Consider the following 26,606-nt stretch of genomic DNA (forward strand, 5'->3'; position numbering starts at 1 on the left):
ATCGCAATAAGAGCAATTAATTGAAAAACCCATAATCTTCTTCTTTGTTATATTAGATATGCATCAACTTTGGTAGAAAAAATAAGCTTATTTTATAGATTTCCTATCTCTGAAGAGAAACACATCCTAATTATTCATTGTTTGGTACCATAAAAGATGTATTTTTATTCTAAATGAGGTAGAATGGAGACAAGGCCATGCCTCCCAGAATCCAGAGAACCAACTGGAGACAAACATAGAATAGAAAAGCAATAATTTAAGAAAGTATGTGAGATTTCTTCAAAGAAAGGGGGGAGCTCTAGTGGCTTGGAGGGTGAAGAGTGACATGGCCAACCCAAAGGCCGACAATTTGAACCCACTAGCAGCTCCATGGAAGAAAGATAGACACTCTCCCCCCTGTGATTTCCAGCTTCTGAAAACCACCTGGAGGGTCAGCTATGAGTCAATTGTGACTCGACAGCACACAACAACAATGCCACATTGTAGTAACATCAATTGTACAAATTACCTACCAGAGTTTAAGGATCTAGAACATAATCCAAAGTTTGAAGCATCCAGGAAAATGCATTCCAAAGTCTAAAGGTCACTTGAGTAATGCACCTTGTAGATAGGTCCTCTTCCTCATTGCCTAGAAATGGCCCATAGCACGGGAACTTTCTGCTTGTTCTGTGTCAGATACCACACTACGCACAGGGTCATTGGAAGTGATGCATACCAAGAAATATGACTGTCCAGATCCCATCCTTGAAGAGGACATGGAAAGCGAGGACCAGATGTGTCATCTGAGAAGCAGACTCTCACATGACAGCCCTGTCTCTCTGTAGAGGAAGCTGAGGGAATGCAGTCCAGAGGATGCCAGCGAGATGTGAATCAAGAGGAAGCCAGGATGGCTAGAAACAACATATCTGGAAAGGAAGCTTGCCTCCATCTAACTTGAACAATTAGCTAATCTTAGAGTTAATCACTTAACTATCAGTAAACAAAACCAAGGGAAATATGTTGATAACACCCTGTTGGGCACTATATAAAGGCCATGACAGAGGGAGACTTTCAAACTCAAGAATTTCACTCTCTTGGAAACATCAAGAACCTCCACCCTCTGACACCATGGTCAACTCCTGTTGTGGCTCTGTCTGCTCTGATCAGAGCTGTGGTCAAGGCTGCTGCCGCCCCAGCTGCTGCCAGACCACCACCTGCTGCCGCCCCAGCTGCTGTGTGTCCAGCTGCTGCAGGCCCCAGTGCTGCCAGTCTGTGTGCTGCCAGCCCACTTGCTGCCGTCCTTCCTGCTGCAGGCCCAGCTGCTGTGTGTCCAGCTGCTGCCGCCCCACCTGCTGTGTGTCCAGCTGCTGCAGGCCCCAGTGCTGCCAGCCCAGCTGCTGTCGCCCCACTTGCTGCATCTCCAGCTGCTGCCGCCCTTCCTGCTGCCGTCCTTCCTGCTGTGGCTCCAGCTGCTGCAGGCCCCAGTGTTGCCAGTCCAGCTGCTGCCGTCCCAGCTGTTGCATCTCCAGCTGCTGCCGTCCTTCCTTCTGTGGCTCCAGCTGCTGTGGCTCCAGCTGCTGCCGCCCCTGCTGCCGTCCCACCTGCTGCTTCCGCCCAGTGTGTGGTCAAGTCTCCTGCCACACCACCTGTTACCGCCCAACCTGTGTCATCTCCACCTGCCCCCGCCCCACCTGCTGCGCCTCCTCTTGCTGCTGATCTTTGTTTGAAATCTCTGTGCTCATACTATAGATGTCCTCATCAGTCATATAAAACTTGTTAGAACCAGCCAATGAGTCTTACTAGCAATCCCTTTTCTCCTACCTTGACATTTTGAGTGTGTACACAGCTCATCTAAAATGGCAGATGTAAAGCATTTATTGAAACATTTTAACCAGGACCCAAATGTATGTGCTTTCAGACCAGGTATGTTTTCATTCTAAGTTTACATTGTTTTTGATGAGCTCCTGTTGTTTTCATGTCTTCTTAATAAACACCTATATTCATTGATATTGAAAGCCCTGCTTTATTAATCATATGGGGGTTGGGGTGGGTGGGTGTGTGACAGTTATATCAACTCACACCAAGAGCCATTTCTCTACAATTAGAGGGGAATATGTAGTTTGGACTGCCTGTGTTTGAACTCAGGCTGCACTAGGCATCTGTACAGCAAGAAGAACATTATATAACTTCCCTCAGCCTGTTTTCCCATGTCTGTGCAATGAGAAACGTCTTTTTCAAAGTTCAAAGCCATGATCTATGCAATACACTTAGCACAGGGCCTGACACATAAAACAAACCCTCCATAAATAAGATTTTGATTACTACTGAAACAGTGCTTGCATTAGAGTATTAGCATAATGTTCTCTTTCATATGGCATCAAGGAAGGTTTGAATAATTGTTTTAGTATCCTCTATAACTCAAAACTAAGTTTTGAGATGTGTCCCTTAAAATCTCCTGAGAGTTGAACAAGAAGAAATCTCAATTTCACCTGGGCTCTATGAGGAGAATTGTGGCATCAGGATTGGTGGAAGATCTATCAACAATCTGTGTTATGCAGATGACACAACCTTGCTCGCTGAAACTGAGGAGGACCTCGTGCACTTACTGCAGAGGGTCAAGGACTGCAGCCTTCAGTATGGACTGAGGCTCAATGTCAAGAAGACAAAGATTCTCACCACTGGACCAATTGGTAGCATCAGGATGGATGGCGAAGAGATTGAGATTGTTCACAGCTTCAGTTTGTTCGGCTCCACAGTCAACACTCTTGGCACCAGCAGCCAGGAAATAAAAAAAAAACATATTGCGATGGGAAAGTCTGCTGTTAGAGACCTCTCTAAAGTACTCAAGAGCAACGGTGTCTCTTTGGAGACAAAGGTGCACCTGATGGTCTTTGCAATCACTTGTTAGGCATCAAAGAGTTGGACAATGACTAGGGAGGACAGAAGGAGAATTGATGCCTGTGAGCTGTGGTGCTGGAGAAGAGTATTGAATGTACCATGGACTGCCAAGAAAACAAACAGATTCATCGTAGAGAGAATTAAACCAGGCTGCTCCTTGGAGGCAAGGATTCTGGGGCTTCGTCTGACATACTTTGGACATGCTGTAAGGAGAGACAGGTCTTTAGAGAGGGACATCATGCTGGGTAGAGTGGAGGGACAGCGCAGGAGGGGAAGACCCTCTATGAGGTGGATTGATTCAGTGACTGGGGTAATCGGGATGGGTGTGTCAGAGGCAATGCAATTGGCACAGGATAGAACGGGGTTTAGGGCTGTTGTACATAGGGTCGCTATGAGTCCCAAATGACTCGATGGCACATAACAACAACAATAATCTTCCATCATTGGATGTGTAAATTTTTAATATTCAGCTGCACTGCAATCGTAAATGTACATGGTTTGAATCCACTAGCTGCTCTGTGGGAGAAGGAAGGACAGTCTCCTCCCGTTCTATTTACTCCCTCTGAAAACCCACTGGAGGGTCAGCTGTGCGTCAGTTCCAACAAGAGGACACACACAAAACACCTAGCTCAGACTTGCCTGTCTTCCTTCTTCTCTTTCTAAGCATAAGGCTTTAGCTCAGTGACTCTTGCCTCCTGAATCATCACTTGTTATTCCTTCCTGGAAGGCATCATCTTTGTTCACAGATACTATAGCTTCTCCCACAGAGATGTTGTCCTGTGAACTGAGACATGGAGCAGCCCAGGTGTCACTCTTCTACATTATGCCCATGATTTTTGCAGTGTTCCTTACCAGGTAATGATAAAAAATTAGATGAAACATAATCGTATCTGCTGAGGACTCATAGAAACTAAAAAAGTGTGAGGGTTTGATGAGATAGGGATTTGGTGCCAACTTTTTGGCAAGTGAATTACCACATTTATTTACATTTTAAAGGCAATACTGTGATTCAGTCCAACTCTAAGACTCTGAAAGTTGTTCTTTCTTATTCTTATTCTCATCTGCTTCTTTGGTCTTTAAGTATCGAAAGACCCCAAGACTCCACCCTTTACCTTCCCTGTGAGACTTCACCCCTTAAAAGAATACCATGTTTATACTTTCATCCCTGGTATGCCTAGGGATTTGCAAAGTTTCTACCTGATTTCTTCATTCATATGATTAATCTATATCTCCAGCTTAAATTGGAAAAATATAACTCTTGGTTTCCTTCTGCCTCCATTATGGTATCAGTAATGCTCCCTGTTTAACACCAAACAATTTAGATTACTCATGATTAATTCTTTTCTCTCACCCTCTATGTTTAGGCCACCAATAACATCTGTCCACCATATCGCCAAAACTTTTCCTAATAAATTGACTTCTCTTCCATCTTCATTGGCAGTACTTTTGTCTAGGCGACTGTCTTACCTCACTTAAAAGAAATTGAAAGTCTCTTAACCAATAATCCTTACTCACTCTTTGTCTATAATACATTCTCCACACAACTGTATTTTTAAAGCAGAAAGAAAAAGATAACAATTTTGTCCTTAAAACCTTTATTCTACACTTGGGGAGAAATGATACTGACTTCTTATCTTGAATTATGATGTCCTTCACAAATTGGTCCTTGTCGAACTCTCCAGAGCCATCCCTTGCAAGCTCCCTTCTTAAGCCATGCTGACAGCCTTCTGGTTATTTGAACATACAGGAGTGGAGGGAGGCTCATCAACAATCTACATTATGCAGATGACACAATCCTGTTAGCTGAAATTGAGGAGGGCCTGGAGCACTTGCTGTAGAAGGTCAAGGACAGCAGCCTTCAACATGGATTGATGCTCAACATCAAGAAAACTAAGATTCTCACCCCTGGGCTGATTAGCAGCATCATTATAGACGGTAAAGAGATTGAGATTGGTAACAGCTTTAGTTTGCTTGGCTCCACAATCCACACTCTTGGTACCAGCAGCCAGGAAATGAAAAGACAGATTGCATTGGGAAAGTCAGCCGTCAGAGACCTCTCCAAGGTACCGAGGAGCAGCGATGTCAGTCTGAATACTAAGGTGCACCTGATACAGGCCATGGTCTTTGCAATTACTTGCTATGTATCATAAAGCTAGACAATGATAGAAGGAGAATTGATACCTTTGGGCTGTGGTGCTGGAGAAGAGTATTGAATACACCATGGACTGCTATGAGAACAAACAAGTTCATCCTTGAGAGAGTGAGACAAAGCTGATCTTTGGAGGCAAGGATTCTGAAGCTTCATCTGACATACTTTGGACATGTTGCAAGGCAGGACCAGTCCTTGGAGAGGGAAATTATACTTGGGAGGGTATAGAGACAGTGTAAGAGGGGAAGACCCTTGATGAGATGGATTGATTCAGTGACTTGAGTAATGGGGATAGGTGTGTCAGAGATAATAAGAATGGCACAGGATAGAGGAGGGTTTAGGGCTGTTGCACATAGGGTCACTATGAGTCTCAGGCGACTCAACGACACATAACAACAACATCTTTCACATCACAGCACTCTAACACTTGATGTATCCTGTGTCTGAAATGTTTGGTTTTCAGATTATAACTTGGAGTTGCCCTGTGTTACTCAAATGTAGGTTCAGATGTTCCCCTCTTCCTAGAATCCATGCCCTTCCTCCCAATATTAGTAGCTTGAATAATGTCAGATATAAGGTGTTGTTGTTGTTAGGTGCCATCGAGTCGAGTATGACTCATAGCAACCCTATGAACAAAAGATCTGAAACCAGTCCTGTCCTGTGCCATCCTCACACTTCCTGACACACAAGAGTCCATTGCAACAGTCACCTTGTCAATCCACCTGGTTGAGGATCTTCCTCTCCTTTGTCAACCCTCCACCCTTCGCAACATCATGTCCTTCTCCAGGAATAGCACCTCCTAGCAATATGCAACACCTCATCACTCTTGCCTCCAAAGAGCACTCTGGCTGCTCCCTCTCCAAGATATATCTATTCTTTTTCTTGACCATCCATGGGATGTTCAGAGCTCTTCTCCAACACCACAGCCCAAAGGCATCAATTCTTTTTCTGTCATCCTTATTCATTGTCCAAGTCTCTACAAAAAGGGTAGATGCTCAATAAGTATTCATGGAATGAATAGATCAATACACCATATGATTGAATTTCAAAAAGTGGAAAGTATATTTACACAGAGATATCTGAATAGGAAGAAAGGATGTGAGGAAAGTTGTCAGGGAGACTTTTTTTAAATTCATTTCAATGAACATTTACAGAGATTTTGGATTTCTATTCATTCATTGTTGCACTTTTCTCCCAGCCCACTCCACGCCCACCCCCAGTTCGCTCTTCTCCTTGAAAAGCAAAAGAAAAACTCCTTCACTGGTATACAATCCTCCCAAACCCTCCCATCCCCACCCCGAGTATACTCCACTCTGCAACCCTCATTCTGAACTCTTATGATAATCATAGTGCACTAAAATATATTACTTTTAAACTGTTCTCTCCCTCATTGACTTCTATGCAGTATACATAATCTATCCAGTTTTTGTCAGTCTTACCCCCACTATCAGGGAGACTTTTACTTCTTATTCTATGTGTGGTTTCTTGGGGTTTTGGTTTTGGGATTTCTTTGTGTTTTTGTTGGTTTGTTTGTTTTTTAATCTCAGGGTATTGAGTAGGAGAGTTCTGGTGGTGTAGTCTGGAGAGATTTGCAGTCAACTAGAAGGCCGCACTTCTCTGGCAATTCAAAGCCACCAGCTGCTCCTCAGGAGAAAGATGGGTAATCTCCTCCTGTGTGATTTACAGCCTCGAAACCCCGCTAACGGGTCAGCTATGAGCTGGTTCAGACTCCATGGCAATGAGTGAGTCTGCCATCGTTTCAGTATTTAATAGAATAAAACTGTAAAACATACAGAAAGGTTGACTTATCAAAGAAACACAAACTGCATTTGTTTTTTATGTCCATTTTAACCCTATTTTATGCACCTTGGCCAGACTTGAGGCAAAGTCTAAATGAAAGCGTTCCTATCTCGCACATCCTCTCCCACATTTATTACTTGCTGTCCTGTTAAACTTTGCCACTGTTACTCGAGTGAGATGGAACCTCATTGTGGTTTTGGTTTGCACCTCTCTTATTACCAGTGATTTGGAGCATTTCTTCACTTGTCTGTTGGCCAATCAAATTTCTTCCTCTGTGAAAATTCTTTACATGTCTTTTGCCCATTTTGTAATTGGGTTATCAGTCTTTTTCTTGTGGAGGCTCAGGAGTATTCTATAAACCTTCATTATGAGACTCTTGTCTGAGATGGAATTGTCAAATGTTTATTCCCAGTCAGTACGTTCTCTTTTCATCCTGTTGGAAAAAAATTTTTATGTGCACAGGGATTTAACCTTTAGAAGGTCCCACTCATCAGTTTTCTCCTCTTCAGGTTGTGCATTTCTGGCTGTATTTGGCAGTCTCTTTATATCGTAGACTATCTCAATTTGTCTCTTATGAACTTGATGGTTTGGGGCTTTACTCTCAGGTCTCTGATCCACCTTGAGTTGATTTTTGTGCATGGCGTGAGATGTGGATCCTGTTCCATCTTTCTGCAAGTGGCAGTCCAGTTCTGCCAGCTTGGTGCTATTCTCTTGATATGCTCGTAAAGCTCCATCTGTCCTCACCTCTGGAATTGCAGCGGTTATTCTTTGAATCTCTAGCATCTAGCAAAGTCTTGGGTTCATAAAAAATAAGAAATGATTTTTTAAAATTTTAAGTGTTTTGTAAAACAATCAGTGAGAATAATTGCATGAAACACAACATGAATGAAGGAAAGTGTGAAACAAAATGTATGCAAACTCTGCATGCAAACCAATGTAAAATCATCGTTAAAAGTTAATTTCAAAACTTTTAAAAACAAAAGATGAATTTGCAATAAAATCAGAAGTTAAAAAAATTCCCTACAGAAACAGTATGTGAGGGATGGAGGTAGGAGTGAACTAACACACTCTCCCTCCCAAAACAACCCAAGAAAGCAGCTTAGGTTAATTTGATTGGCTGTTGTTAGGAGTCATTGACTCATCTACGGCTCACAGCTACCCTCTGAATAACAGATGTGAACCTTGCCGAATCTCACACATCCTCACGATCTCTGTCAAGCTCAAGTTCATTGTGGTAGTCATAGTGACAGTCTATCTTGTTGAGTATCTTCTTCTCTCTGGCCCTCTAACTTTCGCAGAATGGTCTCCCTCTCCAAGGATTAGTTCCTTCTCATAATATGTCCAAAGTGAGATGAAGTTTCACTATGTTTGCCTCTCTCTAAGGAGCACTCTGACTAAACTTCCTTCGAGACATACTTGTTTGTTCAATTGGCTAGGACTTCTAAGAATAATAACAATTAGTTTCTCTTTAGTCCATTTAGAGAATGATTAGGGATCATAGCTAAAGAATGTATTTAAATGAGGAGTTTGAGGCCTTCAGCATAGTGTGATTCACTTGTAATTACCACAAAGTTGATCTTCATCAAGTTAAATATATCTTCTAGGATTCTATTTACCTTCTCAATTTGTCTTGTAAACAATTATTTTATGGAACATTTCACATTTCAGTTGAGTGTATGCCAAAACAAATTAGTCTACACACATCTTAAATGGCTTACATACAGATTAATAAGATTTTATCATGTGCACGTTACAGGAGAGATATAGAACACATTCAGACTGTTGTCTTAAACTTGTCCTGATGTTTCAGGTATCTGTCAGCCAAGTAATGGATTATTTTCCCTATTATTATACTAGCAGGAATGTATACTGTCTTCAGAGTCACTTTCCTGAGAGACAAATTGAGTCCATGACCCCAAAATATTCAATATTGAGACTACTTCACAGTCATATAGGGGTTGGGTGGGACCTTAAAAAGGACTAACTGACTATATTTGGGATTTCAATACCATACTTGTGTTTGCAGATAAGCTTTATATTGATGAGAAATGTTCTTCTCGGGAAGTCTTTGTTGGGGTGGAAAGAGTGGATGCAAAGGAGAAGACAGCGCTCAGCCAGATGGACTGACATGACTGCAGCAATGGGCTTGAGTGTGTCAGAGATTGCGAGGATGGCACAGGAGAGGACAGGGTTCAGATCTGTTGTTCATAGGGTTGTGATGAGTCATGTTCGACTCACCAGCACCTAACAATAACTTGGAGATGTTCATTATCATCCGCTCATCTATTCAACAGAGGTTGAAGGCTTCCATCTTATGCTCCAGGAACTCTGCATGAAGCTCCAGATTATTTGCTTTTTAAAACTTGTGTATAGTCACTTACTTTAGCTTTTCCTTCCAAACCACTCCTTCCCATGGGTCACTCATACTGTTTTATCATCACTTTTTCTGACCTCCTCAAGAACAAAAAAAAAATCAGTAGTTTTTCATAACCCTCATGCCAAGTTCACATCAGGGATACCAGCTGTGTCCACATAAGTATTTGTTGAATGGATTACATGCTCAAAGCCCTTAAGCAACTCAGTATAGAAAAAAGTGCTAGATGAAAAAAACCATAACTTCAGTGCAAAAACAACAACACAACTATATAGGAGAACAAAAGTCTATGAATGTCCTTGGAATAGGAAGAATAATTAGAAATCGGAAAATTAATAAAACTGATTTTACCTATGTACCTGGGAGAATAAGAATGGAGTAACAAAGCTGAAAAGTGAACCCCAACCAGAGACTGACATGTATAAAGGCACAGAAGCATGGTAGAGCTTAGCATGTCCCTGGAGTGGTAATTTGGGGGAGCTACTATCTACAGGTCTTTTACACAGTATACACAGCAATGATCTTGAGAATCTAATAATAATTCTAAATTTCTCACCTGACTCCTAAACAGTTTTATCTAGGAAATCTTTGGCAAAGTCCAGGAATTTGTGTTTAAAAATAAGTATCTGTAGATAATGCTACTTCATGTAAAGAAATAGTATGAGAATTTCAGACTGCAATGAGTTTTAGCCCTTGCATTAGTAAAACGAAATGAAAACTCCATAGACCATTGAGGATTTGAGGATTTTTGTCACTTTGCTACTTGATGTTCTTTTTTGTATTAGCCTTTCAATGCTCATCCTCTTCCCATCCCCACTATGGTAGCTTCTTTCTGTTTTCCTCATAATATCCATACTTATGCGAACTTATTTTAATATCATTATTTTAAACCTTTTAAAAAATGTTCCCTCAACCAGAAATTCACAATATAAGCATGCATAAAATGAAGATTCTTGAGTTGAAGAGAAGGGCCCGCTTCTCAGCCGCACTCCAGCAACATCTGAAGTGCTACTGTGCAACTCTTAAATAGCTCATCTGGAAACAAGCAGTTCATCTGAAAACAATTATTCACCCATCAACAAACAAATGGATAAAAAAAACTCCTATGGTACACTCACACAATGGAATATTTCACAACACTGAAAAACAATGAACTCATAAAACACTACACAACATGCACGAATTAGAGGACAGTATGCTGAGTGAAATATCTCAGTCACAAAAGGACAAATACTGCATAACACTGCTGTTATAAAACAAGACTGACAGGAGAGGTTGAGGGGAGAATAGTAAAAGAGTGGATAGATAATGAACACTGCTTTGGAACAAATGAGGGGAAGAGGTATCCGAAAGGAATCTATGATTAGGCAGTATACGTAACAATGTAGAAAAAGTGGTGCATTGCAAAGTGTACTGGGAAAGGAGGAAGGTTGGGGGAGGGAGGAAAATGTACACTGATAAAGGAATTAAAAGAAACAAAAAAATTTCAAGCCTAAGGACTTAAATCCAAGTAGGTCCAATACTTTATTTGAGCTTTGATTCAATGTTGCTTTGAAAAATCAAAAATCCAAAGGTCAGGTCACCATAACTTTTATGAAAATATACTGGGGAAAAAGATTGTTGCAATGGTTATGTCATAATCAAGAGTAATAGAAAGCAAAATAGTTTTTCATCCTCAAGTAATAGTTACTTTTGGGGATGTCAAAGTGTTATATAGAATTTTTGACAGGACATACTCCACTATGTCTTTAAGCAGTACAATGCTTAAGTATTCTGGGATTTCCATTCTTCTCAATGTTTGTCATAATTTGTTATGATCTATACAGTCAAATGCCTTTATATAGTCAGTAAAGCATAAATAGATATTCTTTTAGTATTTTTGGCTTTCAGCTAGGATCCACTTGACATAAGCAATAATATGATTCCACAGCTAAACTAATAGGTAATAAAAATGTGCAAAGACTAATGCAGGAAACCTCCAAAAACAGTAGGCAAATGACAAGAACAATAATGAGATCACATACTTATGTTCTATAGTGATAAAATGAAAATATAAAAATTAAAGTAAAATATCTATAAATGTTTAGGTACTATGTAAAAGTTTATGTGTGTGCGTATGTGTGTGTGTATATATATATCTCAAATGATAAGAAAATAAAAATGACTTTGAAATATAGAGATGACATGATAGGCATTAAAGCTTGAAACTAACTTGGTCCTCAAGCATGAGTACTTAAGCAAAACTGCATTGAGAAATGTCCTATGTGAGACAGTTACTGCCTTAAAAGAAATCTAAGAGGGGCAACATGAATCCAGTGCTAGGATTCTTGTATCACATTACTAATTTATGAATATGTTATCTTAGTTTCATGTGTCTTTATTTCCCTCTTTATTATCTTTTCCAATGGAAAGGTTTTGCTTCATTCCAAGATGTTCCCAACACAAAAAATGCACTACGAGTTCAGCTCTTGAACCTGTTGATTTCATTGGATCAAGCTCACCTTCACTCAGTCACCACCATCAAGTCAGCTCCAGCCTACTGCGATCCTCCACCCGTTCCCCAGGGCTAAATCTCAACAAGAAACTTCCCATCTTCCTTCTGCTGATGAATTCGAATCACTTGAGACACCTGGCCTTTGGGTTAGCAGCGCAACTCACTATCACCTATGCTACAAGTTGTTATGCACTGTCAAGTCATAACTGACTCATAGCTGACCCTCCAGTGGGTTTTTAGAGGCCGTAAATCACATAGGAGGAGACTGTCCAGCTTTCTCCTGACGAGCAGCTGATGGATTCAAGCTGAGTTCCTTTGGATGGATAGCACAAGTCCTTACCACTAAGCCACCAGAGCTCCCTTGAAAAGATTTGGCAAATCCATCTTAAATTGAACTCCGAATAGGAAAGGACTTTTGGAGTTAGAGAGGAAACATGGGTATCTGGATGACTTCATGCCAGGACATGAAAAGTGGGCTCAAAATATTTTTTGTATGTGTCATAGAAATGCATGCAAACCCTGCAATTGTAGTTTACTGGAGTATAAATGGGTGGATATAATTAACTTGTCTATTCTGGCAGGGTTTACAGTTGCAGGCAAAGACCATACACACACTAGCAGCAAGTGGGAAATGCTTTACTCACAAAGAGACAGAGTCAGACCAGCTTCTCTAGAGGCTCATCCTGTGTATGGCCAAGGCAGGGCAGATGTGCTGTAGTTCAAGTTATCTCTTTCTTTCCCCTTTGAGAACAGATATTGGAATAATATTGACCACACATCATATGGTACCCAAACACATGCAAGAGACAGGTAGTGACTTGTGGGCCCACAACAGGGAGAACGCCTTTACAATGAGGAGAAGGAACTGGGAGAAAGATAATCCAATTCCCAGCCTCCTTCTCAGTCAATGTTCTGAGCTCAAAGTCTTTACTTACACAGCCCTGATGACAGAAAATTGAGCCCCTCAAAAAAGCTTCCACGTAAAATATAGCACCCAACTACCAACTCCAACTCAACTTCCACTACTTTTCTTACCATGTGTGACATCTGTAATCCACCGTATTCACTGGTTTCCTGCTGCGTCTGTGATTTTGCCCTGAAATCTCTGCTTCCTGTCTTCTCCTGGGTCCCACCACTCCACTAATTGATCCTGAGATAATTCACTCCTCAAAATTACTATACTGTTTATCTTTTTATATTATCTATATCCCAGGTGGACAGTGTTTGGTGGAGCTACCCGATTAAAACAAGCTTGGAAGCAGTGGCATCCACTTCTGTAAATAGCTTGCCTCTGGAAACCCTATGAACCTGGAGAAAGGATGAAAGTCAAGCAAGTGTCAAGGACTTTCATTCATAGGGTCACTATGAGTCACCTACAGCTCAACATCTCTTAACAACATAGAGAGAGATCCGTTGGCCTAGTAGACCGACAGTGATGCTACCAAGCCAAAGGTGGGTTATTCTAATCTGCAGCCCTCAGGCCTGTTTTTCATTGTTTTTGGTCAAACATTCTTCTAGGTCGTATAGCCCTGGTGTGTCTACTGCTGTACAGAGGTAACTTGTGGTTGCTGTGAAGCTGAACACTGAGACACTGTGTCAAATGCAATAATGGTTACCCATGGTGGACAGCGATTGGTGGAGCTCTCCGATTAAAACAAACTTGGAAGCTGGAGTGGCATCCACTTCCATAAATAGCTTGCCTCTGGAAACCCTATGAACCTCGAAAGAGAGGACGAATGTCACACAAATGTCGAGGACTTTTGTTCATAGGGTTGCTATGAGTTGCCTACGATTTGATGGCCCCTAACAACAACAACATATCCCTGATATAAACATTCCTCTGTCATCTGACCTCTCCTTCACTTTAACTTGTGTGTTTTTGAGCTGTACGTATTTCCATGAATTTCCAGATCCATTTTATTTCTGTGAATCAGTCTTACACACTACTCTTATCCAATACTCCTCTCTTTCCAATATGACCAACATAACTTCCTCTGAAATAAAAAAAAAATAATTCACTGTGCACTACCTAGGTCACATTCAACGTGCATTTTCCTCAGAGCCGAATAGGTCAAAGACTATGCCAAGTAAGATACAACACATTATGTTATTATTGGTGAGTGCCGTTGAATCAGAACCGACCCATAGCTGCCCCTCCAGTGGGTTTTCAGAGACAGTGAGTCACGGAGGAGACGACCCATTTTTCTCCCACAGTGCAGCTGGTGGATTTGAACCACATAACTTTGAGTTGGCAGTGCAATTCCTTAACACTAAGCTATCAGAGCTCCCTAGCAGCAAAGAAGTTCTTGTTTTCCCAAAATAGACTTAGCAACATATTAAGTAGATAATCTGATTTTGGAGGGAAAGCAGTCATTTGGCTTTGGCTTATATTTGCATAAAGAGCTTTCTTTGTTTAAGTGACAGAAACCTAAATTTAACTCCAAATAAGAAATCCACAGTAGTGCTCACTTTGGCAGCACATATACTAAAATTGGAACGATGCAGAGAAGATTAGCATGGCCCCTATACAAGGATGACACACAAATTCATGGAGTGTTCCATGTATTTTTGCCTGCTTCGTGTTCCAGGAGAATGTACAAGTGAAAATTCTTTGCTGACACAACATTATGTGCACAGCCCACAAAATTGCTCATGGAAGACAGTGACATTTGTTTGGTGACCTTTATGAGAGCTTCATTACCCAGAGTGGAAATAGGGTTCCATAGAATTGCTAATTCTTTTATATCCTGGGTTTGTGTTGTTTTTTTTAATGTTATATGTAACCTCGAAGATTTAAGTCTTCTCTTGTGATCATTGCACAAGAAGAAATTACATTTTAATCAAAGAAATAAAATTGAATCTACTGGGGGGAAAAAAAGAAATCCACACTAAAAAGTGGTTAATGATCACAAGTGTTTCTGATAGTAAGATAGTAAACATTTATTGAGACATAACTTTAGTACATATAATTTATTGTATGGGTCAAGCCATGTACAACAGTCATAGATTAGGAATCTCTTACTGTCAAGTAGTGTAGATATTTGGCATTTAAGTGAATGCTAAGGCAATAGACATAGAACGTAGAGATTTTGTGTGGCATTTAGTTTAAACAGTTTCTTTTTACATTACTTATTGACAACATGGCTAAGGGGATGAATAAACATTTAGAATAAAGTCACATGCTGAGAAGACGAGATTAATAAGACGGATCAATTTGCACCATATCATATCGATTGACAGAGGGCAGGTGCTCATGAAAGAAACTCAGCAGGAAGACCCACAGCAGCTTGGACGACAGCAGCTAGGATGGCAGCAGCTGGACATGCAGCAGGAGGGTCTACAGCAGCTGGAACCACAGCAGCTGTGTCTGCAGCAAGAGGGGCGGCAGCAGCTGGACACACAGGAGCTGGGGCGGCAACAAGTGGGCTGACAGCACACAGACTGACAGCACTGGGGCCTGCAGCAGCTGGACACACAGCAGCTGGGGCGGCAGCAGCTGGACACAGAGCAGGAGGGGTGGCAGCAGCTAGTGACACAGCAGCTGGGGCGGCAGGAAGTGGGCTGGCAGCACACAGACTGGCAGCACTGGGGCCTGCAGCAACTGGACACACAACAGCTGGGGCGGCAGCAGCTGGACACACAGCAGCTGGGGCGGGAACAGCTGGACTGGCAGCACTGGGGCCTGCAGCAGCTGGGGCGGCAGCAGCTGGACTGGCAGCAGCTGGGGCGGCAGCAGCTGGACTGGCAGCAGCTGGGGCGGCAGCAGCTGGACTGGCAGCACTGGGGCCTGCAGCAGCTGGACACACAGCAGCTGGGGCGGCAGCAGGTACTCCTGCAGCAGGAGGTCTGGCAGCAGCTGGGGCTGCAGCAGGTCTCCTGGCCTTGACCACAGCTGTGATCAGAGCAGACAGAGCCACAACAGGAGTTGATCATGGTGTCAAAGGGTGGAGGTTCTTGTATTTTCAGAAATATGAAGTTCTCAAGTTTGAGAGTCTCCATATCCTAGACCCCCTTTTATACTTTCTTGATGGAACTTCTTCCTTGTTATTGTTTATCCTGATAGAAAGGCATTTAGCAAATTAAATAATTACAGGCATTTTGTAATTGCAAAAGTTAGATGAGATGAATCTTTGCTTTTTGTAATGTGTACTAACTCTAACCTTCCTTCCAAATCAGCTCTTCTGTTTTTCTTCCTTGTGTGTATCACCTCTTTTTCGAGAAGGTGGTTCCCTCCTCCAATTGGCTATCATGTTCTAACAATTTGTCACTGGATAGTCAGATGTTCTTTAGTCATGATTCAACACACAGCAGTTGGGATAACTACAGAAAGGCAATGGAAATAAAATTATTCCTATTTCAGAATTATGAAACAAGGGCTGGGGAAAGAAAGTCCGCCACTGAAAAGAAGAGGATGACTGTGAATGTAAGTGGGAAATCAGTTAGCTGAAGAAAGGCAGATACCAAGCACACAGAGACAGAGACACATCTCCCTGCGTCCTGGGTAGCTAATGTGGCTCAGGGCAGCAGCCCTGCTCATTCAACTGCAAGGTCACTTGGGCTTAACCACAAAAGCTGAACCAGAAACCTACCAGTAAAGCTAATGCATTTTTAAGTAGGTAGGAAAGAATAAAGCTTAATGAGAAAATCACAGGGGGAAGAAATCACAGTATCTGGTGGAGCTGGTGTGATCAGACAACTAACCTTTGACCTGAACGAGCCTGGCTGCATAGATGTGTCCTGTCTTGTTTGTTACTTGCCATCCTGGAGTCTTTTCTCATTGACAGTGGTAATGGACGCAACTGCTTCTCTTCCATCCAGCTGAAGAATGTCAACTGATAACACTTTCAAGACGTGAATGCAATGACTATTTGGAAGTGAAAAAGAAGACTTTTGGAAATGCAAAACATACTTCAAAATGTCATCGTTTAAAGCAACAGAAGTAAAATTGTGCTTTATTCTAATAAAAACTATCTTAATTAAACTATCTGTTTCATAACAGAAGATTGCAGAAAATCTACTTGCTCAAGTGGAATCTGTACATAGATTAAGTAGCAGTCTTTCCAACAGAACAAGTGGGCATGGAATGGTTTAAAATCAGGAAAGGAGTTAATCTGGACTATATTCTCTCATTGTATTTATTCAATCTGATGCAGAGCAAATAACCTGAGAAACTGAACTGTATGAAGATGAATGTGACATCAGGATTGGCAGAAAATTCAACACCATATGACATGCAGATGTACAACTCTGCTTACATAAAGTGAGGACTTGAAAATTAAAGACAATAACCTCTAGTATAGATTCATCTCAACATAAAAAAGCAAGAATCCTCACTATTGGAGAAGTAAAAGACATCATGAAAAATGCAGAAAAGATTAATTCTGTCAAAATGATTTCATTTTACTTAGATCTACAATCAACACCCATGTGAATAGCTATCGAGAACTCAAAACTATTGTACTGGAAAAATCTATTGTCAAGTACTTCTTTAAATATGCTGAACACTGTGCAGGTTAAGGTGTACCTGACCCAAGGAACAGTATTTTCAGTTGTCTCATGTGCATGTTGGACAAAGAATAAGAAAGATAAAAGAAGAATTGATGTCTTTGAATTGGGATGTTGAAGAATATTGACTATATCCTGGACTCCCAAAAACATAGGCAATCTGTGGTCAGAAAAGGTGCACTCAGAATGCCCTTTGCAGGCAAGGATCACAAGCCTTTTTCTTATATATTTTGAACTTGTTAGAAGTGGCAAGTCCCTGAAGAAGGACATCTTTCTTGTAAGATAACAGAGTTTAATGGGTGGGTTGAAGGGAAGGGGAGGGGCGTGGGAGAGATTTAATGGGGACCTGAAAAAATAGTATAATAATAGGCATAGACTAAAGAAAATTGATTATATAGAATATAGTAAGTATATATATACACACATACATACATGCATTGTATGAAAAACAATGTAAATGAGGGATTGTATGGAACACAATGAATGAAACACAATGTAAATAAATTATTATATGAAAGCAAATAAAAAATAAAGTAGAAAATCAGTGATAAATGGAATAGATTGATACAGTGACTGCAACACAAATCCAAGCAAGTACTGTGATAGGATGAATGACTAATTCTAAACTAGTACATTATTGTTGTTGTTGTTGTTATGGGCTGTAGAGTTGCCTGCAACCCATAGTGACCCTATGTACAGCAGCTCTGAATCCTGCCCTGTCCTGAGCCAGTCTCACTAATTCTGACACACCAACTCCGTTGTCACAGTCAGTGTATCCACTCTTCCAAGCATGATAGTCTTCTCTCCTGGTCATGTGCCCAAAGTATGTGAGACAGAGCTTCAAAGTCTTAGCCTCCAAGGAGAAATTTGGTTTCACCCTCTCCAAGACAAACCTTTGTTTTCTTGGCAGTCCATGGTGTGTTCAAGACTCTTCTCTGGCACTACAATTAGAAGGCATGGATTTCTGTCATCCTTAATCATTATCCATCTCTCTGATGCGTAGCAAGTAATTGTGAAGACCATGGCCTGGATCAGGCACACTTTAGTCTCTAAATTGACATCTTTGCTTTTAAGCACTCTGGAGAGGTCTCTGACAGCAGATTTTCCCAGTGAAATTTGTCTTTTGATTTCCAGACAGCTGCTGTTAAGAGTAAAAAAAAATTTTTAAAAAAATTATCACCTCATAAACTCAATGGGGGAACCCCAACAAATAAATAAAGAAAACATTAAGTTTAAAGTAGCGTGGCATTAGGATTGGTAGACAATCTATCAACAATCTGCGTTATGCAGACAACACAACTTTGCTCGCTGAAACTGAGGAGGACCTCATGCATTTACTGCAGAGGGTCAAGGACTGCAGCCTTCAGTATGGAATGAGGCTCAATGTCAAGAAGACAAAAAATTCTCACCACCGGACCAATCGGTAGCATCAGGATGGATGGCGAAGAGATTGAGAGTGTTCACAGCTTCAGTTTGCTCATGGAGGTCAACACTCTTGGCACTAGCAGCCAGGAAATAAAAAAATGTATTGCGATGGGAAAGTCTGCGATTAGGGACCTCTCTAAAGTACTCAAGAGCAACGGTGTCTCTCTGGAGACTAAGATGCACCTGATACAGGCCATGGTTTTTGCAATCACTTGTTATGCATCAGAGAATTGGACAATGACTAGGGAGGATAGAAGGAGAATTGACGCCTTTGAGCTGTGGTGCTGGAGAAGAGTATTGAATGTACCATGGACTGCCAAGAAAACAAACAGATTCATCGTAGAGAGGGTTAAACCAGGCTGCTCCTTGGAGGTAAGGATTCTGGGGCTTCGCCCGACATACTTTGAACATGTTGTAAGGAGAGACAGGTCTTTAGAGAGGGACATCATGCTGTGTAGAGTGGCGGGACAGCACAGGAGGGGAAGACCCTCTATGAGGTGGATTGATTCAGTGACTGGGGTAATCGGGATGGGTGTGTCAGAGGCAATGTGATTGGCACAGGATAGAGCATGGTTTAGGGCTGTTGTACATAGGGTCACTATGAGTCGCAAATGACTCGACAGCACATAACAACAACAACAACAACAACATAAACTTCATTAGAGAAAAGCTTGGAAGAACGCTAGAAACACTAATCCACATCATGAATAGTCTTTCAAACATCCTGGAAAATCTATAGCCAGAAGAAGATAAAATAAATTAATGGGACATTCTAAGAATAAAATCCCTATGCACATCCAAAAACTTCTCCAACAGAGTAAAAGGGAAGCCACAGACTGAGAAAAAAATGTCTGGTAATGACATGTCTGATAAGAGACTTATATCTAGCATTTATAGAATACTCAAGTGCCACAACAAAATAAACAACCCAGTTGAAAAATGGGCACAGGATATGAACAGACACTTCACCAAAAAAGACATTCAGATGGCCAACAAGTACACGAAGAAATGTTCAAAATCCCTAGCTCTAAGAGAGATGCAAATCAAAACAACTATGAGATATCATCTCACCCCAATAAGAACAGCAACATTTAACAGAACAGCAAACAACAAATGCTGGTGAGGTTGTGGAGAAACTGGAACCCTTATTCACTGTTGGTGGGAGTATAAAATGGTACAACCACTATGGAAGGCAGTATGGCGCTTTCTCAAAACGTTGCAAATAAAAATACCATTTGACCCAGCAACACCACTACTGGGAATATACCCTTAAGAAACCAGAACTGTGCTCGCTTTGGCAGCACATATACTAAAATTGGAATGATGCAGAGAAGATTAGCATGGCCCCTGTGCAAAGATGACACACAAATTCATGAAGCGTTTCATATTTTAAAAAAAAAGAAACCAGAACTGCCACCCAAGCAGATATATGCACACTTATTTTTATTGTTGCAATGTTCACAATAGCAAAGATTGGAAATAACTCAAGTGCCCAGTAACAAATGAATGGATGGAGAAGCTGTAGTATACTCACCCACTGGAATACTATGCAGCACTGAAAAACAAGGAACTCATGAAATATTATACAAAATGGGTGACCATGGAGGATTTTATGCTGAGTGAAATATCTCAGTCACAAAAAGACAAATCCTGCATAATGTCACTGTTATAAAACAGGACTGACATAGATGTTGGGGGGGGGACTAAGAAAAGAGGGGATAAATAATATACACGGCATTGAAACAGATGAGGGAGAGAACTGTATAAAAGAAATACATGATTAGGTATTATTGGCACGACAAGAGTTCAGAATAAGAATGGCATAGTAAAGTGGTCTGGGGAGGGTGGGAGAACTGTATAACAATGATAGAACTTTTTTCCCAAAGAAAAAAGCGAAGTGGGAGTGGGCAGGGGGGGGAAATGTGCAACAATGAATGAATGGAAACCCAAGTTCTTTATAAAATTTCATTAAAATCTCAATTAAAAAAGGATAGTATGAAACACAATGTATGCAAACTTTGTAAGCAAACCAATATAAAATAAGGTTTTTTAAAGTTAAAATAATAAGAGGATAGTGTGAAACACAATGTATATGAATTTTGTAAGCAAACCAATATAAAATAAGGTTTTTTAAAGTTAAAATAATAAGAGGATAGTGTGAAACACAATGTATATGAATTTTGTAAGCAAACCAATATAAAGTAAAAAAAAAAATTTAAGTTAAAAAAAAAAAAGATCTGAAGCCTTTTTGTAACAATCATCATTTATCCAAGCTCATAGAGTTTCCAGAGGCATGTTGTTTAGGAAGTGGATAGTATTTTCTTGTAATAACTAGTGACACAGAGATTAAAATATTTGTCAGGCAAATAAAAATTCCACACCTACTAGCCTCTCTAGTGGGCTAGTGGTAAGAATCTGCACTGCAATCCCAAAGGTACACAGTTAGAATCCCCCAGCTGCCCCACGGGAGAAGGATGGGTAATCTCCTCATGTGCAATTATTGCCTCTGAAAACCCACTGGAGGGTCAGCTACGAGTCGGTTCTGACTCAATGGTACACAACAAGAAACACCACCGCCCCTACATGAAAGAAAAATATGGCAGTCTGCTTCCATAAAGAACTTTAACTTTGGGAGCTCTGGTGGCCTAATGGGTAAAGAACTGTGCTGCCAACCCAGGAACAGGTAGTTTGACCCCCCAGCTGCTCTGCAGGAGCAACATGAATAAACTCCTTCTGCGGGATTTGCAGCCTCCGAAAACTCACAGAAGGACAGTTAGAGTCAGTTATGACTCAACGGCTCATAATAAAAACAAACACAGGGAGCGGTTCTACTTTGTCCTATAGTCACTATGAGTCAGAGGAGGGCAGCTAGGTTAGGCTTGGTTTTAGTGCGACCTTGATCCTTCTTTAATTGCTGTATTCTATGGGCTTGTTTATGTTGCTGCTTCTGCTTCTCATGCGGAAATGACTTCAGACAAAAGAAATGCAGCAATGTGACTGAAAGAGCTATTTGTTTTGCTTAAATTATTATAGTCAAGTCTACTTAAGTTACAGGAGACCTGCAGGATCTAAAAAAATATCTTTTTTTTCTTTAGAAAAAAAATTAAAACTAAAATGATCCTAAGAGTGTAGTTTTGGAGCACAGTTTTCAAACACAACCTAAATTCCCTCTTCTTACAAACTCATCCTTGCTGATAGTTTAAATCCTTTCTTTCCTCCCTGAATCTTCCCCAAAGGCAAAGCTTACTTTTCCACATGTGACTCCACCTCTGCCTGATATGTTTCTCAGTTGTTTAAGACATTTTTTTGAATGATGTTGTTATTAGATGCCATCGAGTTGATTCCAACTCCTAGCAACTCGATGCAAAGTAGAACGAAGCACTGCCCAGTCCCACTCTGTTCTCGTAGCTCTGGTGTGCTTGAGTTCACTGCAGCAGCCACTGTGGAAATCCATTACACTGATAGTCTTTCCCTTTTTCATTGATCCTCTATTTGCCAAGCATGATGACCTTTTCCAGGGACTGGACGTTCCTATCCCTGGACCCTCCTGATAACTTTTCCATAGTATATGAAGCAAAGTCTCACCATCCTCTCCTCCAAGAAGCAATGTGGCTGAACTCCTTCTAAGGAAGATTTACTTTTGGGAGATTCATAGAATTCTCAGTTTTCTTCATTAACACCATAATTCAAAGGCAATACTTTTTCTGACTTTATTTATTGTTCAACTATATGCATATGTTGTTGTTGTTGTGTACCATGGAGTAAAAATCAACCCATAGCTGATCCTCTGGTAAGTTTTCAGAGGCAGTTAATCGCATGGGAGGGGATTGTCCATCCTTCTCTCCCACAGCAGCTGGTGGACTTGAACCGCATGCCTTCAGGATTGCAGTGCAGCTTCTTACCACTGGGCTAACAATAATAAATACCATGGCTTGGATCAGGCACACCTGAGCCCCCAAAGTGACTTTAAGAGCAATTGCTCTTTAAATTTTTAAAGAGATCTCTTGCAGCAAATTTTCCCAATTTAGTCAGTTGAGTCCTTGAGTGCTACTTCCATAAATGTTGATTGTGGATTCAGTAAAATTATATCCTTGGCAATTCCAATATTTCCTTGATTTATTATGCTATTTGCAGCTGTGTTTTCTCATAATGAGTCATGCCACATCATCAAATGAAGGTTTTGAAATCTTTACTCCATTCATGTTGTTAAAGAAGTCTCTAGTTTGAAAAGACAGCTCATTACCAGTCCTATTTTTAGCACTTTCAACATGAAGAGGTTTCACCTTCCAGCTCTATGTTGTTGTTATTATATGCCATCGAGTTGCCTGTGACTTATAACAACCCTATGTACAATAGCTCTGAACTCTGCTGTATCCTGAGCCAGTCTCACTGACTCTGACACAGCTAACCCCTTTGCCCCAGTTACCATGTTAATCCATCTCATCCATCCGGAGTCTTCCTCTCCTGAGCTGTCCCTCCAACCTTACAGCATAATGGCCTTCCCCAAGGACTTGTCCCTTCTGGCCATGTGCCTAAAGAATGTGAAATAGAGCTTCAAAATCCTTGCCTCCAAGATGAAACTTGGTTTCACCATCTGTAAGACAGATCTGTTTGTTCTCCTGGTGATCCACAGTGTGTGTGTTCAATACTCTTCTCCAGCACCACAACTCCAGCAATATAGCAGATGGTGTTCTGCTGCCATTTCGAAGGTCTCCACTGACCAATCATGTCACAGGTGAGTCACCAGTCCTGCTTCCCATCTGTCATAATCTGGAAGCTCTCCTGAAATCTGCCCATGATGGGTGATTCTACCAGTAATTTAAATACTTGTGGCATCTTTTCTGGCATCATAACAACATACAAGCAATCAGTGTATGACAAATTGACAGGTGAGTAGTAGAAGCTTACTATATCATTAAAATACCAACAGCTGTTTTTCAGTTTGTTGGACTGTGGTACCTTGTATGTTGCTGTCATGCTAGAATCTGTGTCACCCAGTATTTCAAACACCAGCAAGGTCATCAAGAGTGAACAGGTTTCAGGAGAACTTCCAGAGAAGCTAGGGAAAAAGACTTCATCTATATTTTTTTTAATTAGTCAGGTAAAGCCCTATGAATGTCTCTTTTTCAGTTTTTGGTGGTTTTATTTTGAAAATGTTTAGTAAGAAAAATAATCCTTGTGGACCACAACAGAAGATCATTGGATGCATTACTGGATGACAAGTTTTCTCTTTTGGAAGTCACCCAAAATACGCAGTGGTTACACCAAGGATTATGCAGTCAGTCCATGAGCAGGTGAATTGTGTTCTGCTGTCAATGTGGTCATCATGAATAGGAGCTGATTGGGCAGAAGCTAAGAACAATGGTACGACAACGAAAGACATGAGATGAGGCTAGTCTATTACAATCAGTCAATTGCAACTGATTTTTTGTTCTTGTTTTTGTTCATCTGCTCTTAGCATCACAACAGCATAAATATTTCCTTGCCTCCTCTGCCTCCTGTTTATTGATGGATATATTTTTCTTTTAATTGACTGACTGAAATAATTCTACTTACAAAAATTCTTCCTTCTGTGATAATGTTTTCCACAATAAAAATGTTCCCATTATGATCAATGTTATTAAACATGTGCTATTTGCCTAAGTTCTTCCTCTACAATATTTGAGATTTTGTGAGCTTGTCACAGGGTGAAACTGATGTGCATACATCTTTATATGATCCCCAGAACTCAGAAGTTTAAAAAAAAACAAACCCAAAATAAAAGCCATGATTAATGATGAAGAATTTTGTTGATTAAATAAAGCAAGTAACATGGATTATGTTACATTGGAGTATATACAAAGAAGGTTCAAGATACAATATGGTTGTACGTGGTTGTTATGTACCATCTAGTCAGAACTGACTCGCAACTGACCATTCAGCAGGTTTCCAAAGGCAGTAAATCACACAAGAGGAGACTGCCCATCTTTCTCCTGCAGAGCAGCTGGTGGATTAAAAACAGAATGTTTTTGGTTGATCACTATCTACAATACAGGTATTGAGTAATATTTGCAAAATCAGGGTTTTTTTTTTCTGGCAACATAAACTTAAATTTTTATTAATCTTAAAAGAAATAATACTGGAGGGGAAGAGAACTGACAAGCCTGTCTTAAGAAATTAAAATACACACGAATTTCTGCCATGAGGGTAAATTTTATTGAGGAAGATAGAGTGAACATACCACAGTAAATATCAAGATAAGTATAACACAGATACAGGACCTTTGTCCACTGTATCCTGTATCTGAGGACTGACTGCAAAGAAAAGGTCCATGGGATATTCACATATCAGTGATATTCAGTGTAGATTGGTGTGTGTGTATGGGGGGGTCTTTCTTCAGTAATATTCTGGTGGAACAGGATCACAGAGCTATGGGCCATTTCAAACAGAGGGGTTCATATGGATGACACTTCAGTGTTGACACGATGGTGACCAGCTTGTGATTGATCATCACAAGTGAAGTTCAACAAGAAGATCCGGAGCAGGTGGGGCGACTGCAAGTTGTGTGGCAGCAAGTGGTCTGGCAGCAGACTGGGCGACAGGTGGTCTGACAGCTGATGGGGCGGCAACAGCTGGATGGACAGCAGCTGGGACGGCAGGTGGTCTGGCAGCAGACTGGGCGACAGGTGGTCTGACAGCTGATGGGGCGGCAACAGCTGGATGGACAGCAACTGGGACGGCAGGTGGTCTGGCAGCAGACTGGGCGGCAACAGCTGGATGGGCTGCAGCTGGGACGGCAGGTGGTCTGGCAGATGATCGGACGGGAACAGACTGGGCGACAGCAGCTGGATGGACAGCAAGCTGGGCGGCAAGTGGTCTGGCAGCAGACGGGCCGGGAACAGACTGGGCGGCAACAGCTGGATGGGCGGCAGCAGGAAGTCTGACAGCAAGTGGTCTGGCAGACTGGGCGGCTGCAGCTGGACACACAGCAGCTGGGGCGGCAGCAGGTCTCCTGGCCTTGACCACAGGCCTGGTCAGAGCAGACGGAGCCACAACAGGAGTTGACCATGATGTCAGAGAGTGGAGGTTCTGGGTGTGTTCACAGGAGAGTGATTTCTCAAATTTGGGAATCTCTTTGTCCCCTCTTCCCTTTTATACTCTGCTGAGGAAGTGCTGTCACCATGTTAATAGCTATTTCCTTGTTATTGTTTATATTAATAGACAGACAATCATCAAATTAGGCAATGGTGGGTGAATACACAGAAGTTAATGGAATGCAATTTTCCTTTTCTACATTAGATTTGTCTAATCTAGTCTGCCTTGCTAAGTCATCTCTTGTTTTCTTTCTTGTCTGTGTCATCTAATCTCCAGGAGTCTTCAGTTTCCTCACTAGATTGGTTGTCTTTTTGAATGGGCTGACCTTTAGAAACTAACATCCCATGTGTCATGCTTATAGCTTTGTGTCTCACACCGTTCCTCAACTGGGAACAATATTTTTTGTTTTCCAGAAACTCTTTTTAGAGCAATCAACTGAAAGTAACAGGAAAAAATTTGGATTTTTAAAAAATATTTGGAGATTTTATAACACTCAGAAATTTTAATAGCAATAAAGGAAAGGTTTGACATTTTTTGATAGAAGAAAAAACTTAAGGCTACTTGAAAAGTAGAACAGTCTTAACATCAAAAGTTTAAACAGCATCTGTGAACAAATTTATCTATCAATATATCAGAAAAGGAACATATTTCCTTAATGTGTGAATACTTCGTAAAATATAATAAAGAAATATAAAAAACACATGGAAAATTAGTACATGATTTTAACAATTCAATTAAAATATGAAATGTCTTTAAAGCTTATTAAAGACATTAAATATTACACCTTTAATGAATCTGTAATTGTATTTAGTTGAACATTTATTCACTCATCAAACAAACCATAACACCGATTTTTTTTTAATTTATTATTAATTTCAATGAAGAGACTTTGGGTTTCCATTCATTCA

The 26,606-nt window shown here is 40.9% G+C and overlaps 3 protein-coding genes across 4 annotated transcripts; 1 reads left to right on the top strand and 2 right to left on the bottom strand.

The window, feature by feature from the left end:
- The first annotated feature begins 1,107 nt into the window (after window positions 1-1,107).
- Window positions 1,108-1,695, top strand: LOC102857123 (keratin-associated protein 4-6-like). Of its 2 annotated transcripts, XM_006901625.1 has the most exons (2): window positions 1,108-1,432; window positions 1,565-1,695. In XM_006901625.1, exons 1-2 carry the CDS (start codon window positions 1,108-1,110, stop codon window positions 1,693-1,695), a joined length of 456 nt encoding a protein of 151 aa, XP_006901687.1. The 2 variants fall into 2 exon arrangements, with proteins under 2 accessions (XP_006901687.1, XP_006901686.1); XM_006901624.1 differs by having other exon boundaries at window positions 1,108-1,695.
- Window positions 1,696-14,958: 13,263 nt separating this feature from the next.
- Window positions 14,959-15,627, bottom strand: LOC102853863 (keratin-associated protein 4-6-like). Its single transcript, XM_006901701.1, has one exon. The coding sequence runs from the start codon at window positions 15,625-15,627 to the stop codon at window positions 14,959-14,961; it is 669 nt and encodes a 222-aa protein (XP_006901763.1).
- A 9,499-nt stretch (window positions 15,628-25,126) lies between these two features.
- LOC102858200 (keratin-associated protein 4-3-like) lies at window positions 25,127-25,672 on the bottom strand. Its single transcript, XM_006901626.1, has one exon. The coding sequence runs from the start codon at window positions 25,670-25,672 to the stop codon at window positions 25,127-25,129; it is 546 nt and encodes a 181-aa protein (XP_006901688.1).
- Between the last annotated feature and the right edge of the window lie 934 nt (window positions 25,673-26,606).

Source organism: Elephantulus edwardii, unplaced genomic scaffold, assembly GCF_000299155.1.
Source record: "Elephantulus edwardii isolate Elephantulus edwardi_28Jun2011 unplaced genomic scaffold, EleEdw1.0 scaffold00340, whole genome shotgun sequence".
NCBI classification, from domain to species: Eukaryota; Metazoa; Chordata; class Mammalia; order Macroscelidea; family Macroscelididae; genus Elephantulus; species Elephantulus edwardii.

What these genes read in the sequence shown, in the direction of transcription:
- LOC102858200 (XM_006901626.1), bottom strand. Translation starts at nt 25,672, where the DNA reads ATGGTCAACTCCTGTTGTGGCTCCGTCTGCTCTGACCAGGCCTGTGGT.
- LOC102857123 (XM_006901624.1), top strand. Translation starts at nt 1,108, where the DNA reads ATGGTCAACTCCTGTTGTGGCTCTGTCTGCTCTGATCAGAGCTGTGGT.
- LOC102853863 (XM_006901701.1), bottom strand. Translation starts at nt 15,627, where the DNA reads ATGATCAACTCCTGTTGTGGCTCTGTCTGCTCTGATCACAGCTGTGGT.